This window comes from Podarcis cretensis (assembly GCF_951804945.1).
Source record: "Podarcis cretensis genome assembly, chromosome: 18".
NCBI classification, from domain to species: domain Eukaryota; kingdom Metazoa; phylum Chordata; class Lepidosauria; order Squamata; family Lacertidae; genus Podarcis; species Podarcis cretensis.
Window position 1 is genome coordinate 14,248,664 of NC_137188.1, and position 14,681 is coordinate 14,263,344.

Here is a 14,681-nt window from a genome sequence, read left to right on the forward strand (position 1 = left end):
TTTTAAAATTGTGTCATAATTTGGAATGTTTTAATGAGGTTTTTGTTGGATTGCTAAAATGGGAAACTCAATAAATATTATTAAAAATAAAACATTCTGTAAAATGAGAAAACGGGGGGGGGGGGGGAACCACCCAATGTGTTTAAAGACACATTTTAAGAGTTTTAGGGGTCTGTCTGTATAGGAAGCCACAAAGAGGAATTTTGCAGGGACCGCAAACGGCCAACGCTTTTATTTGCAGGGCCAGATTCCCACGGGACGGCCGGCTCACGGCGCCAGGATTTCGGGGGTTTCCCGCTAAGTCCTTGTCTGCCCCGGGACGTGGTGGGTGGCGATCGTACGCCGTGCTGGGAGGACGGAGAGGGCGGCTCCGGGTTCAGAGTTCGGGAGGCCCCAGCCAGCGCCAGCCTTCCTTCTTGCCCACTTTGGCGAGGAAGGCGGCCGAGCCCAGGCCCACGCAGGCCGCAGTGCCGGTGGCGAAGCTGTGGGCTGAAGAGGAGAGAGAGGAGAGGTCAGAGGACTCTGAATTCGGGGGGAAAGGGAGAAATGTTCAATGCATAGCCTTTAAGCCAGGCAGGGTCAAGCTTGGCCTGCCAGCTGTCTTGGGACTACAACTCCCATCATCTCTAGCTAACAGGACCAGGGGTCAGGGATGATGGGAATTGTAGTCCCAAAACAGCTGGAGGGCCGAGTTTGCCTATTCCAGGCACCCCCAAATTCAGCCCTCCAGATGGGTTGGGACTACAACTCCCATCATCCCTAGCTAAGAGGACCAGGGGTCAGGAATGATGGGAATTGTAGTCACCAAACAGCCGGAGGGCCATATTTGCCTATGCCAGGCACCCCCAAATTCAGCCTTCCAGATGGGTTGGGACTACAACTCCCATCATCCCTAGCGAAGAGGACCCGGGGTCAGGAATGATGGGAATTGTAGTCACCAAAACAGCTGGAGGGCCGAGTTTGCCTATGCCAGGCACCCCCAAATTCAGCTCTCCAGCTGTTTTGGGACTACAACTCCTATCATCCCTAGCTAACAGGACCAGTGGCCAGGGATGATGGGAATTGTAGTCCCAAAACATCTGGAGGGCTGAGTTTGGCGATGCCTGCAAGGTTAAGCTTTGTGTACAGATATTTACATTAGTATAACTCTTAAAAGTCAATTGTAACAAGACGAAGAAGGTTCAAAATTGGATCGTTAAGAATATAAGGTTTTTTGGACATGCAGAAACATGCACTAAAGAGTGGAACCAAGAGGAAGAGAAATCAAGCAAAATGATGGCTTAAAATTTTGTTTATGATGTTTTCTTTTTCTCATGTAGTGTTGTTATTTTGTTGCTATGTTATTTTTGGAAACGAATAAAATGTTATCCCCAAAAAGAGGGAGAGAGAGAAAGCCTGTCGTCCCGTCGAGAGAAAGTGTAGTCGGATTGTGGAACTCCCTGCCACTTGAGGCGGGGAGGGCCAAAGAACTCAGATGCCTAGGAAAGAGGATTAGAGAAGAAAGGGGCATGGAAACGGAATTGCCGGCTGGCGCCTTGGCAAGGCACCTTCAGCTAACCAGGCCTTGGGTTGATAGACATCCGATGGCCTTTTAAAATGTGCTGTGGGATTACTGGGTCGTCTTTGCTTTTATTTTTATCATTTATTTTGCGTTCTTATACAGTCAAACCTTGGCTGTCGAACACAATCTGTTCTAGAAGACCGTTTTGACTTCCGAAACGTTCAGCAACCGAGGCGTGGCTTCCGATCGGTTGCAAGAGCTTCTTGCGTTGGATGTTCGGGTTCCGAAAAACGGAGCATTTACTTCCGGGTTTTCAGCGTTCGGGAGCCAAAACGTTTGAGAGCTAAGCTGTTTGAAAACCAAGGTTTTGCAGCATTGCTATTTTCATAGGGACATCTAAATGCACATCTAAATAAATAAATAAATAAAATCATAAATAAATATAATAATCTAGCACTTCCCAAAATATACAGAGCCCTTCTGCAACAGGATACAGGGTCAAAGTGTATTTGGGGAAACAGACTTGGAAATGGAGCAGGAATCTTGGGAGGCTATTCCAAATTTTTCGGAACAAGCATTTAATCAGAGAAGTGCAATTACAGTCTCCGGAATCTGCGTTTCAATGGGAATCGGGGCTTGGAGGAGAAGCCGTTCAGGGGATTTCTCTTCGCGGCAATTAATGGGGTTTCTGGTGCATTGCCGCCCTGTGGAACGCCCTCCCGCCAGATGTCAAAGAAATAAACAACTATCTGACTTTGAGAAGACATCTGAAGGCAGCCCCGTTTAGGGAAGCTTTGAACATCTGCTGAATTACTGTATTTTAATATTTTGCTGGAAGCCGCCATGAGTGGCTGGGGAAACCCAGCCAGATGGGCAGAGTATAATTAATAAATTATTATTATTATTATTATTATTATTATTATTATTATTATTGCTACTACCGACGAGAGGAGCACACAGCACAGAGAGAAATCTGCAGGAGAACAGAACGGTTTCCTTTCATTCCCAAATTCCCCAGGCGACCAAAGACCAGTTCCAATTATTACCATTTTTTGGTGGATACCTTCATAATAATCTGCCATTGCATGGATGGGAACAACGGTGTGTTTGGGGGGCTGGGGGTCTCTGGGGAAATTGCAAGAACGAAAAGGGAAGCATGGCGTTCTCCCAAATGGGCCAAATTTGTATCGAGATGGCAGGTGACTGACCTCTGGCTCCCCAGATTGCGCCTGAGGCGCAGCCTCCGATGAAATAGTTTTTGGGGTCCTCTGGGTTGTCCCGGAGCTGGGCGCTGAGGCAAGTGGTCACCCCGAAAACGGCCCCCAAGGTGGCTGCAGAGACAAAAAAAAACCAGGCAGGGAGAGAAGAAATCGAGAGGAAGAAGCAGCACTTCATCTGGTTAGAGCCTCTTGGGAGAGCCGCTGCTGCCAACCAGTGTTGGCAATACTGAACTAAGGAGACTCTATAAAAGGCAGCCCTAATATTCCGGCAGCAGCGCCCCCGCCGCCGCCCCCCCCCCAGCAAAGTTCAGATTTCACTCTCGGAGTTTGAGAGCTGCTCCGTTTGACCTTGCCCTGGTTTGATCGCGAAGGAAGTTTGATTACCGTAATTACAGAACAGCCAGCTATAAGTAGAACTTTATTTGCGGCGGTGGGGCACAAATATTAAAATGATTATCACCAGTCCTATTTTTCTAAAAAATGAAATTGTCCTATTCATATTGAAATACTGCCCCTCAATGAGGCCAAAGTTAGATTCACAAAATGTTTGGGGTATGCGTACCCCTGTACCGCCCGCCGCAAAAAAACCACCACTATTATTATTATTATTAAGATTTTATGCTAACTTCACCCCTAGAGGCTCCCTTATCTACATGAATCAAAGCGGCTTCTCATTCTCCTCTCCCAAATATCAAGCGGGCTGGACTGCTGCCAACCAGAGTCCGCGCGGGACTTACCCATGGTGACGGTTCCGGTGGTGGCCCTCTGAAAAGCCCCCAGGGCCGTCTCGGACGGGAACAGGGTGAGGCGGTAAGCAGAGCCCACCAGACCTGCAGGAAAACAGGAAAATTTTGCATTTTTACATTATTCTTCTTCTAAAACATGGATAGGCAAAGTAAGGCCCGGGGGCCGGATGCGGCCCAATCGCCTTCTCAATCCGGCCCTTGGACGGTCCAGGAATCAGCGTGTTTTTACATGAGTTGAATGTGTCCTTTTATTTAAAATGCACCTCTGGGTGATTTGTGGGGCATAGGAATTTGTTCATTTCCCCCCTCAAAATATAGTCTGGCCCCCACAAGGTCTGAGGGACGGTGGACCGGCCCCCTGCTGAAAGTTTGCTGACCCCTGGCCTAAAACCACAAGCCAGAAATATAATATACCTTGTTTGTCTTTATTATTGTTAATCTTTTCTTTTTTTTACTATGTTTATCTACTGAAAATAATAAATATTATTTGAAGAGAAATATAATATACTTTCAGCTGCTTTTAAAAAACTGGTCCTCCCTTAAATTCTAACAGAAAAAAGAGGATTTTATGTGCCACCCTTTCCTCCTTCCAAGACGCTCCCCACAAAGAACTGGGCCTTCCTCTTGTTTTCTTGGGTTAGTCTGACTTTATCAGGAGCTAAACTTTCCTTGGTTGCTGTATTATTATTATTATTAATGTATTTTTTAAATTAAAGATTTATCGGTTTGCAAAAGTATGTGCAGTGCCTCTTTTTTTCAAGTTACATTTTCTACATTTCCCACAACTGACAAATTATAGGGGGACCCACAAGCTTCCTCAGTCTGGAGTCATTTCAGATTAATGTGTGCGCACAGACCCTTGTGAACGAAACGAATCTGGAGTCACTCTGAATTGACCCCGGAGCCAGAATGCGGCTAGTCCAGAGCCGCCCCCCATCGAACCCATCAGCCAGCCAGCAGGACCTCGATTGCCGCCAACAGGACTAATCTGCAGCCTGTGTTAACGCAGCTCATTCGTTACTATTATCAAATTTAATTACTTACAAGTTGATATGCCCTTTAAATTGACCCTGGATTACGTTTAAGTTTACCTATATATGCCCTTCAAACTAACCCTGGATAAGGACTGCGCCGAAAGGCAAGCAGAGGCTCTCATCCTGCGGCAAAACGGCGCCCCCTTCAGGGCGGCAGGATCCGGAGTCACTCCGAATTGACCCAAGACTTTGTCCCGGGGGGGGGGGGTCCTTCCTCACATCACCCCCTATGCATCGCACAGCATAAACAGAGCCTCTCGTCTGTCTCAGGGCAAAACCTGGTCCCCACCCCCACCCCCACAGGCGCTTCGGTTGGCGTGAACGGGGCTAATCTGGAGTCACTCCGAATTGACCCAAGGATTTGTGCTCTGTGTGTGTGTGTGGAGGGGGTCCTTCCCCACATTGCCCTGAATGCACTGCCCAGCGGGAACAGAGCCTCTCGTCGGTCTCAGGGCAAAACCTGACCCAACACTCCACTCCCATTTGCGTAAACGGGGTTAACCCGGAGTCACTCCGAATTGACCCCCCCGGGGCACGTGCGCTTCGCGGGGTTCTTTCTCCCCCCCCCCATGCGTAGCAAGGCGTGAGCGAAGGCCTATTAGCTGTCTGGGTGCCCAACTCGCTCCGCTTCGTGTGAACGCGGCTAATCCGGAGTCACTCCGGAGTCGCTCCGGGAGGGGGGCGAGCGGCTCCCCGCGTTCCGGCGCCCCCCCCTCCCGTCCGCCCGTGCCGCCGCCTCCTCACCGAGAATGACCCCGAGGCGCGTCGTGAGCCAAGTTTTCCGGCCGCAGTCGGTGCCCTCAGGGATGTCCCAGTAGTCAGCCATCTTGGCGGCGGCCGGTCTCGCGAGACTCCGGCGGGTCCACTTCTCGCGACGTGGTGGACCAATGGCCGCCGTGGAAAGCGGAATTGATGCAGGGACGGGCCAATGAAAGGCGGCGGGCGGGCGGGCGGGCTGAAGACGCTTCCACCCTTCTGATTGGTCCGTCGCGCCCCCCTCGGAGGAAGGCCATTGGCTGCGCCTCCGAGCGGCTCCCTCGCTTCCGCCCTCCGCTTCAGGACGTGGCTTCTCCTCCATTGGCCGGGCCCGGGTGGGTGGGCGGGGCGTGGGGCGGCCGCGTGGCCCGTGAGTGGCTCGGCGAGGCGGCGGGGGCGGGTCTTGGGGGGCGATGGCGGCCTCCTCTCCTCCGACGCCGGTGCAGATCCGGGAGGCCAACGCGCACCTGGCGGCGCTGCACGGGCGCGTGGCCCAGCTGGAGGCGCGCCTGGCCGCCGCCGAGGAGACCGTGCGGGGCCAGGCCGGCAGCCTCATCCGGAAGGACGCCGAGACCCGACGGGCCCTGGAGGAGATGGCGAGCCAGAAGGGAAGGTAGGGCGGAGGGAGGGGTGGACCAGGAGGACTAGCGCCTTGGCCAGCGGGGAAGAGACCAGAGCGGAAGGGCCCTGAGGACTAGCGCCTTGGTGGGTAAAAGACTAGAGGACCAGGAGGACTAGCGCCTGGAGCAGAGGAGGAGGAAAGAAGAAGGAGCAGGGAGATGGACCTTGAGGACTAGTGTCTTGGCAGGTAAAGGACCAGAGCGGAAGGGCCCTGAGGACTAGCGCCTTGGTGGGTAAAAGACTAGAGGACCAGGAGGACTAGCGCCTGGAGCAGAGGAGGAGGAAAGAGGAAGGAGCAGGGAGATGGACCAGGAGGACTAGTGCCTTGGCGAGGGGGGAAGAGACCAGAGCGGAAGGGCCCGGAGGACTAGCGCCTTGGTGGGTAAAAGACTAGAGGACCAGGAGGACTAGCGCCTGGAGCAGAGGAGGAGGAAAGAGGAAGGAGCAGGGAGATGGAACATGAGGACTAGTATGGGGGGGGGGGGTAAAGAAACCAAGGGTCAGGGCCATGAGGACTAGCGCCTTGGCAGGGAGATGGACCTTGAGGACTAGTGTCTTGGCAGGTAAAGGACCAGAGTGGAAGGGCCCTGAGGACTCACACTTTAGTGGGGGAAGGAGGAAAGAGCAATGACAGGGATATGGACCTGGAGGAGGAAAGATGCAGGGCAGGTAGGCAGCTGTGAGGACTAGCACCTTGGCGGGGGGAGGAGAAGAAGAGCAGGGAGATGGATCATGAGGACTAGCGCCTTGGATCTCTCTTTGTTTCCCTTTTTCAAAGCGTCCTGAAGGCTCCCAAAAAACAAGGCAGTGTCCCTTCCTTTCTCTTCTCCCTCCCCACAAAAAGGGGGGGCTGTCGGAAGACTCCCCTTTGGGAAACATCTGCCCCCTTTTTAGAGAGAGAGAAGCGGGGTGGGAAGAAAGAGGACCGGCAGCTTGAGCCTCTAGTGTTTTTAAGACAAAACGTTGAGGACTAGCGCCTTAATCCCTGCACCGCCCAACCTCACTGCTGCTTTCCCTCCTCCTTTCTCCCCCCACACGAAAAAGGGAAATTGCCGCCTTGGAGGAGCAGCTCCGCTCATCCCAAGACCGCGTGCAGGAGCTCCTGGGCCTCATCCGGGAGAAGGACGGCCTGATCCTGCGCCTCCGCCACCGCAGCCGCCTGCTGGGCGAGATCTGCCGCTGCCGGCCCGTGCTGGACACCCTCCTGGCCCAGATGTCCGAAGGGGAGAGGCTGGGGCCCGACAGCGGAGACGACTCCCCGGACTCGAACTGCGTCCCGGACGGCGCCAGGGACTTCTCCCTGGGCAGCGACCCCCAGGATTCGGACATGGCGCTTTTTGGGACGACGGTCTGAGCGCGGGTGCGAGTCGCTGTTGGGGGTCTGGAGTTGGCGGCGGCCCCTGTTGAAGGCAGACATTTTGGAATTATTTGCACCCTCCTGGCATCATCGGTTCGCCCTCAGGTCTTATCCTGCTCTCAAAAAACAATTTGCTTGAGGACTAGTGACTTGACTTCTCTCTCCTCTTCCAGACGGCAGCTGAATGAGCGTTCCTGGAAAGCGGGGGGTTCGGGGAAGCCTGCAGGATCAGGCCAAACAGGGGACCCATCTTGCAGCCTGTTCTCGCAGGATGCCGGCCGGTTGGGAAGCCCAGATCTGAGTGCGAATGCCGGGGAATCAGAAGCATCGCTGCCTCTGGCCCCTGGAGGGCAAAGAGGAGCCATCCTGGCTTAGGAGCCATTTAAATAAACCTCTTCTCCCCTTCCAGGGATTTGCCCAGTCCACCTTTTGAAGCCATCCAAACCGCGGGGTCTCTCCTGTGGCAGCGAGCTCCGCAGGTTAACCGGGGTGCTTTTGTGTATTTCTCAGCAGCCGCGACTCATGAGGGGCAGAGCGCAATAATTCTGGGGTGCTCTGGGTGGAGATAGGGAGACTTCTGGGGACGGGGGGGGGCTGCTTCCCTAGGGACTGCCTCACAGGGGTGGGGGGGCTGATTCTGCACCACCAGCACCAAATATTTTAAAGGGAAGCTGCCTTTTGTGGAATCTAATCTGGGACTGACTGTGACTTCCCCTCTCTTGCCGTTCTGCGGGTCAGAAGGGATCCCCGGGGGGTCATCTAGTCCAACCCCCTGCGACGCAGAGATCTTTTGCTCGAACTCACAACCCCGAGAGTCTCATGAGCTATTCCGACCCAGAAAGACAGGAATCTGATCTCGCTGTGCACCGGTTTTCCTGGACCGGGTGGGGGGCCGTTACAGTCCCTGCGGCAGCTCTTTCTCCCCCACCCCTCTACCTCAGATAAGTGCAGGGAACAAGCTCCAGCTCGGGGGTCAGAGCACCTGCTTGGCATGCAGAAGGAGCCCAGGGCGCCTGTTTAAAAAAGCCGCCTCTGTTCACAAGGACTGGAGAAGGCTAGTTCCTTAGGTTCCTCTCGCAGCCTTTATTGGGAACCATGAGGTCTGGAAGCTTGGCCATTTCACGTGTCCCGATTTGAACCAGCGAGACCATGAGGTCTGGAAACTTGTTTTTCAAGTTTGTGCCGGGCGTCTGGCATCAGTGCAGCATTCTAGATTCCTATTCACCCTCTTTTAATGGGAGATAACGTTCCTTTTTTCCCGACGACGTGTCTTAACAGGAAAGAAGGGCCTCCAGTCGGCCCTTCGGTTCCAAACTATGAGGACTAGCCTCCTGCTTCGTTTTTTTAAGGACCTCAAGGGCTCCCGGCCTTCTGCTGCCGGTCCGTGCTGGCAATACTGACTTGGATGGAAGTGGGTTCTCTTCCCTTGGCCATCTGTCAGGGTTTCTCTCACTTCCATTCCTGCAATGCCCAGGGGGTTGGGCTAGATGACCACTGGGTCCCCTTCCAACTTCCTTGCTTCAATGCCTCCATTTCTGTTTTTTGTACCCATTTCCTTGCCTTACTCCTCAACCCAGAGCTTGAGAGACAGGCTGTGTTCTTAAGGAATTCTGAGCGCAGAATCAGTCCCATTTCTGCTCCACAACTGTTACCACATTCACAGGTCAACCTCGCGTCTGGCTTAACTTTCAAGTGCCTAAAACTGGGGGATTTTGTTACACCAGAAACCTCTATTTAAAACCATTCCTCCTCCATTAGAGCCAAATAATAAACCTATTTTGGTCTACTCGGAATCTGTGTGCTTTGTGAGTCTTTGTTCCTTGCCGATTTCAGTCTCGTTCTCAGGAGCCAAGTGGGGTTTTTTCCTCTAGCAAAAAGCACCCAGCTGTTTGGGGGTGTCTGTGCCACTGGTCAACGGTGGGGGGGGGGGGCTTCTTTTGCCAAAGTCCCCGAGTGCCACCCCCAAATCGAAGGTATGGAAAGCAAGCCTGATGAGGAACGGTGGAAGGAGCTGGGAGGAGATAGGAGAGCCATCTTCAAATATTTCGCATGGCACCTTTGGGAAAGACTGTTCTCCAACTGGAGCGCTCACAGGCCAGTGTTTCCCAGTTGTCGGTGTCTATACTCCATTTTTTAAAGATTTGCCTTGAGAGAGTCTTTAAACCTCTTTTGTGGACCACCAGCATTATGCTTTCCATTTTAAAGTTCGGAATAGAGGAGTTGCTTTGAAAGACGATAGTCAGGCATCCGCACAACATGACCAGTCCAATGAAGTTGATGTTGAAGAATCATTGTTTCAACACTGGTGATCTTTGCTTCTTCCAGTACACTGATATTAGTTTGCCTGTCTTCCCAAGTGATGTGTAAATTTTTTCGGAGACACCGTTGATGGAATCTTTCAAGAAGATGGAGATGGCGTTTGTAAGTGGTCCATGTTTCACAAGCATATAGTAAGGTTGGTAGTACAATAGCTTTGCAAACAAGCATTTTGGTTTCCCTGCAAATGTCCCAGTCCTCAAACACTCTGCACTTCAGTCGGGAGAAAGCTGCACTCGCAGAGCTCAGGCGATGCTGGATTTTGGCATCAATGTTGACCCTTGTAGGAGAAATGATCAACACTTTCCAACGTTACACCATTGAGTTGGATCTGAATGGCCCCCCTAGGGGTCATCTAGATCAACCCCCTGCAATGCATGGGGCTCAGCGGTGCCACCCCACAAATTATTATTTTTCCCTGGCCCTGCAAGAGCCACCAGGATCCTCGAGGGCTCCAAACCCGACGTGGCACACAGTCATTTTACTTTATTTTTTTACGTGGAAGGCTGGACTCCCTCGCTCTGCCAATTGCAGTGCCCGCCTGCCAGGCCTTCCCTTGGGCTGCCAGCCCGGCCCTGAAGGCGCCTCCTGGCAACTGGGCGATATTGCTATGGAGACGTCTGCCAGCAAACTCAGCTCTGTGCAAGGAAGTTTGCCAGGCAGAGCTCAGACGCCACCAGGAAGCAGAAGACAAAACACACCCAGGTAGGAGGTTTTGCAAAAAAACAATAATAATGTCCTTTTAACTGCTCTCTCTAAACTGCTCCCAATAGTCCTGTGGAAATTAAAGGGGTTTTATTACTTCACCCTGCATGTTGGAAGCAGGGTTTTGCCCCGGCAAGTCCAGGAGAGCACTCTGCACGAGGCCAGAGGGATTTTGCAATCTCCTCCCATCTCCCCTGGGTCTTGGGATACTCTGGCCAGTTCAATCTCAGCCGAGGGAAGTCTAAAATTTAATTCCCCACAGAGCTAAGGAGGGAGATTTAAGTGGAGGTTGCAAAAGGCGAGGTTGAGCGCCATCCAAGACGCTATTCCGGGTCTTGGTCCGAGACAGATTTCGGAGGAGCGGAGCCAAGAGCAGTGAAGGAAGGCGGACGTGGTTTGGGAAGGAGGGAGCCGGCGGACGGGAGTTTCCCAGCATCCTGGGGGCTCCAGAGGGGGGCCAAATTTTCTTTTAATTTTTATCTACGATACTGCCATGTTTATAGTACAGCACATTATTGCTTTCATTTTATGGACTGATGGTCTCGTTAGATAGTAAAATTCACGTTAAATTGCAGTTGTAGGGTTTGCTTTTAAAAGTCTGGAACGGATTAATCCATTTTACATTCCTTTCTATGGGAAAGCACTTCGGTTTTGGAACGGACCTCTGGAACGGATGAAGTTTGAGAGCCAAGGCACCACTGCATTCTTAAATACTCTGGCCTCCTAGACAGCACCCTAACCACAGCTGATGGCAGCAAAGGTGTTTTGGGGACCATTTGCTCCCGAACATTGCAGGGGGTTGGGCTGGATGACCCTTAGGGTCCCCTCCCAACTGATTATGCCAGAAAATTTGGTGGGCCCGCAATGACTGAACATTGGGTGCGACCCATTCATGGCAACACATTTTAGCAGGGCGAGGGGCCCGATCCACCCTGTGTTTTTTCCCTTCGCAGATTCCCCGGTGCAGAGGTCAAAATGGAGACGGGTGCCATCGTGAAACTCCGGGCCAAGTGTCTGGAAAGAGGAGCCTCAGGGATTAAGGGGCTGGCCAGGTATGTAAAGGAAATTTACTCTGTCTGGCGGCCATTACTCTTTTCTTGCTGAAAACCAGAGCTTTCCCCCCCTTAAAAAATGTTTAGGGGTACTCTCATTTTGACTCAAGAAAATCACTATTTTATAGTTCAGATCAGGGGGGAAAAATACAGTAAATGGACAAAATAGAAATGATGCACAAAATGTTTAGGGGTATGCATACCCCTGTGCCCCCCCAAGCACCATTTTGTTATCTTGTCCAGAAATATTTGCATGTGTTTCAAGCGCCCCCCCTCCATGCTTAGCGATTTAAATTTAACTGCAATCACTTTAAACAGCTGTTTTCGCTGGTAAGTTTACTGTTTCAGCCTTCCTGTAGACCACTTTGAGGTCAATTTTCTTTTTGCATTCCAGCGGAATATAGAAAATAAAGAAAACAAACATCTCACGAGAAAGCAAAACCTTCCTTTTCTCCTCTCGCAGGTTTTTCCGGGTCATGGATGACGACCGGAGCAAAACTTTGGACCTGGAGGAATTTGTGCAGGGCCTCCGCGACGCAGGGGTCCCTCTGGAACGGGCCGAAGCGCAGGAGATTTTCGCCTTCTGCGACAAGAACCGGAGCGGCACGCTGGACTTCGACGAATTCCTGGAGGCCTTGAGGGTGAGAGAGTCTTGTTCCCCGCCGTTCTACGGTAGACTGCCTCCATCCATCTTCCTTTTATCCATTCCAAATTTCCCAATGCTCAGCTTCAGTGTATGCCCACGAATTCTACTTGTATTACGAGAGTTTTATTTTTTATAAAGCCTGCATCCCATTACCCCAGTTTTCCTTAAATTAAAAAGGTCGCAAAACCTCCTTTATACTTCCCCGCCACCCATCCATGTTGCTGCCCCCGCCATGCAACTTTAAACAATCACAGGCAACACGCGGCTAATAAGAATATTATTAGATCCATCATCTATCTATCTATCTATCTATCTATCTATCTATCCACACACATTACTAATATTCTTATTAGCCGCGTGTTGCCTGTGGTAGTTTAGAGTTCATCTCTTTTTGCAATACAGGGAAATTCCTTGGTTACACCCCCTTAGTAACTGACAGAAACTGCCACCTTGCCTCTCTCTGCTTCTCCTCCCAGCCCCCCATGTCCGAAGCCAGGAAGGAGGTGATCCGCCAGGCCTTCCAAAAACTGGACCGGACGGGGGACGGCCTGGTGACGGTGGAGGACCTCCGCGGGGTCTACAACGGCCGCTCCCACCCCAAGTTCAAGAGCGGCGAGTGGACGGAGGAGCAGGTCTTCCGTTCTTTCCTGGACAGCTTTGACTCCCCGGCTGATAAGGACGGGAAGGTGAGCGGAAGGGACACACTAGGGTCATCTAGTCTAACCCCCGGAAATGCGGGAATCTTTTCCCCGGCGGGGAGCTCGATGAGCTGCTGGCCTGAACTGGCCGGCACAGCTCTTCTCAGGTCCTTCGGGATGGAGTAACCTGCCGTTTTGGCTGCCGCTCCTCCCACCTGCATCGCTAACCATTGCCCATGCTAGTCCCTGGCGGCCCAAAAGCCCAGGGGCCACAGATCACCCTGCCTGGACATAAAAAACCAGGCTGGTTTTCACCTTATGCTGAGAAGCGCCCTGAGATCTATGGGTGAAAGGAGGTGTAAAAGCTTATATAATTACTAGAATCCTAGAACTGCAGAGCCCAACGGGACCCTGAAGGTCCTGTAGTCTGACCCCCGGCAATGCAGGAATAAACGATCCATCTGACACACAGGATGAGACCCTCCCTGACCACAGACTGTGGCCAGAGTGGGACATGCTCTGGTTATCTCCCACTTGGACTACTGCCATGCGCTCTATGTGGGGCTACCTTTGAAGGTGACCTGGAAACTGCAATTAATCCAGAATGTGGCAGCCAGACTGGGGACTGGGAGCGGCGCCAAGACCATATAACCCCGGTTTCTAGAGCACAATTCAAAGGGTTGGTGCTGACCTTGAAAGCCCTAAATGGCCCAGTATCCCTGTAGGAGTCTCTCCACCCTTCTTGCAGTTCCCTCCCTGCAAGAAGCAAGGTTGCAGGGAACCAGGCAGAGGGCCTTCTCGGTGGTGGCGCCCGCCCTGTGGAACGCCCTTCCCATCAAGGCAATAAACCACCTGACTTTTAGAAGACATCCGAAGGCAGCCCTGTTTAGGGAAGTTTTAAATGTTTGATGTTTTATTGTGCCTTTAATAGTCTGTTGCGAGCTGCCCAGAGTGGCTGGGGCAACCCAGTTAGCTGGGCAGCTTATTATTATTACAGTGGTGCCTCGCAAGACGAAATTAATCCGTTCTGTGAGGCTCTTCGTATAGCGGTTTCTTCGTCTTGCGAAGCAAGCCCATTGACAGCTTAGCGGTTTAGCGGCTTTTAGCGATCAGCTGTTAAGCGGCTTATCAGCGGATCAGCTGATAAGCGGCTTAGTGGCTTAGGAAAAGGGGGGGGAAAGGGAAAGAAACCCGCAGGAACTCACAAGACATTTTCGTCTTGCGAAGCAAGCCCATAGGGAAATTTGTTTTGCGAAGCGCCTCCAAAACGGAAAACCCTTTCGTCTAGCGGGTTTTCCGTCTTGCGAGGCGTTCGTCTTGCGGGGCACCACTGTATTATTATTAATAATAAATTAGGGGAGGGCCACAGATATTCGCCCTGCCTGGAAAGAAAAACCTAGTTGGTTTTCACCTTGTATTTTTACGCCGAGAATTGCCCCAAGATCTATGAGTGAAAAGAGGCATGCAACTTTGGTTAGTACTTACATAACGATCCAAGAACTGCAGCGTTGGATGGGATCCCTGAGGGTCCTGTAGTCTGACCCCTGGCAAGGCAGGAATAAATGGTCGTGAGGGTGGTGCGTGTCGAACAGGCGGCAGACCCGTCAGGTTTTCTGTACCCGCAGGTGACGGCCGAGGAGTTCCTGAACTACTACAGCGCCGTCAGCGCCTCCATCGACAGCGACGACTATTTCGTGGGGATGGTGAAAGCCGCCTGGAAGATTTAGCGAGAACGGAAGAAAAACCCAGCCAAGCAAGGAGGACTTAGCGTTACAAGTTTTGTCTCTTTTTTTTTAATGTAATTCCCAAATACATCTGATATGACAATTGTACAGAAATCTTCCAAAACACAGGGGGCGTTGTCTGAGTCTTTTGCTTTTTTGGGGGGAAATCGTATTTTGCTTTTTTCCCAACTAGTTGGGCTCGAAGTGGGCAGGCGGCGGGGGGAGCATTGAAAACGGGGGGGGGGGGGAGGAAGGGAAAAGTTTCAACGCAGCAGCCTTGTCTCTGGCCAGCCAACCTTCCTCCATCCCTGGGGAGAGGAATAAGGGGGCCATAATAAAACGCAGGACCAGGGAGGGGGGAGAGA

The 14,681-nt window shown here is 52.0% G+C and overlaps 3 protein-coding genes across 3 annotated transcripts; 2 read left to right on the forward strand and 1 right to left on the reverse strand.

Annotated features, from left to right (window-relative positions):
- Positions 1-201: 201 nt before the first annotated feature.
- Positions 202-5,386, reverse strand: NDUFA11 (NADH:ubiquinone oxidoreductase subunit A11). The gene is made up of 4 exons (XM_079961110.1): positions 5,246-5,386; positions 3,459-3,551; positions 2,710-2,832; positions 202-489 (listed from the first exon to the last, which is right to left on the reverse strand). Exons 1-4 carry the CDS (start codon positions 5,325-5,327, stop codon positions 377-379), a joined length of 411 nt encoding a protein of 136 aa, XP_079817236.1. The 5' UTR covers positions 5,328-5,386; the 3' UTR covers positions 202-376.
- Positions 5,387-5,670: 284 nt separating this feature from the next.
- Positions 5,671-9,028, forward strand: VMAC (vimentin type intermediate filament associated coiled-coil protein; the record flags this gene model as incomplete). Its single annotated transcript, XM_079961115.1, has 2 exons — positions 5,671-5,870; positions 6,923-9,028. 2 exons carry the CDS (start codon positions 5,671-5,673, stop codon positions 7,230-7,232), a joined length of 510 nt encoding a protein of 169 aa, XP_079817241.1. The 3' UTR covers positions 7,233-9,028.
- Positions 9,029-10,123: 1,095 nt separating this feature from the next.
- CAPS (calcyphosine) lies at positions 10,124-14,442 on the forward strand. Its single transcript, XM_079960981.1, has 5 exons — positions 10,124-10,256; positions 11,210-11,308; positions 11,772-11,949; positions 12,431-12,640; positions 14,218-14,442. The coding sequence occupies exons 1-5, from the start codon at positions 10,162-10,164 to the stop codon at positions 14,317-14,319; spliced, it is 684 nt and encodes a 227-aa protein (XP_079817107.1). The 5' UTR covers positions 10,124-10,161; the 3' UTR covers positions 14,320-14,442.
- Positions 14,443-14,681: the final 239 nt, after the last annotated feature.

Bases quoted from the DNA above. Each gene is read 5' to 3' on its own strand.
- NDUFA11 (XM_079961110.1), bottom strand. From the start codon at position 5,327: ATGGCTGACTACTGGGACATCCCTGAGGGCACCGACTGCGGCCGGAAA. The intron at 2,833-3,458 runs GTAAGTCCCGCG...TTGTCTCTGCAG, and splicing joins CACCGGAACCGTCACCATGG to CCACCTTGGGGGCCGTTTTC. The intron at 490-2,709 runs GTCAGTCACCTG...TCTCCTCTTCAG, and splicing joins CGCAATCTGGGGAGCCAGAG to CCCACAGCTTCGCCACCGGC.
- CAPS (XM_079960981.1), top strand. From the start codon at position 10,162: ATGGAGACGTCTGCCAGCAAACTCAGCTCTGTGCAAGGAAGTTTGCCA. The intron at 10,257-11,209 runs GTAGGAGGTTTT...TTCCCTTCGCAG, and splicing joins AGAAGACAAAACACACCCAG to ATTCCCCGGTGCAGAGGTCA. The intron at 11,950-12,430 runs GTGAGAGAGTCT...TTCTCCTCCCAG, and splicing joins AATTCCTGGAGGCCTTGAGG to CCCCCCATGTCCGAAGCCAG.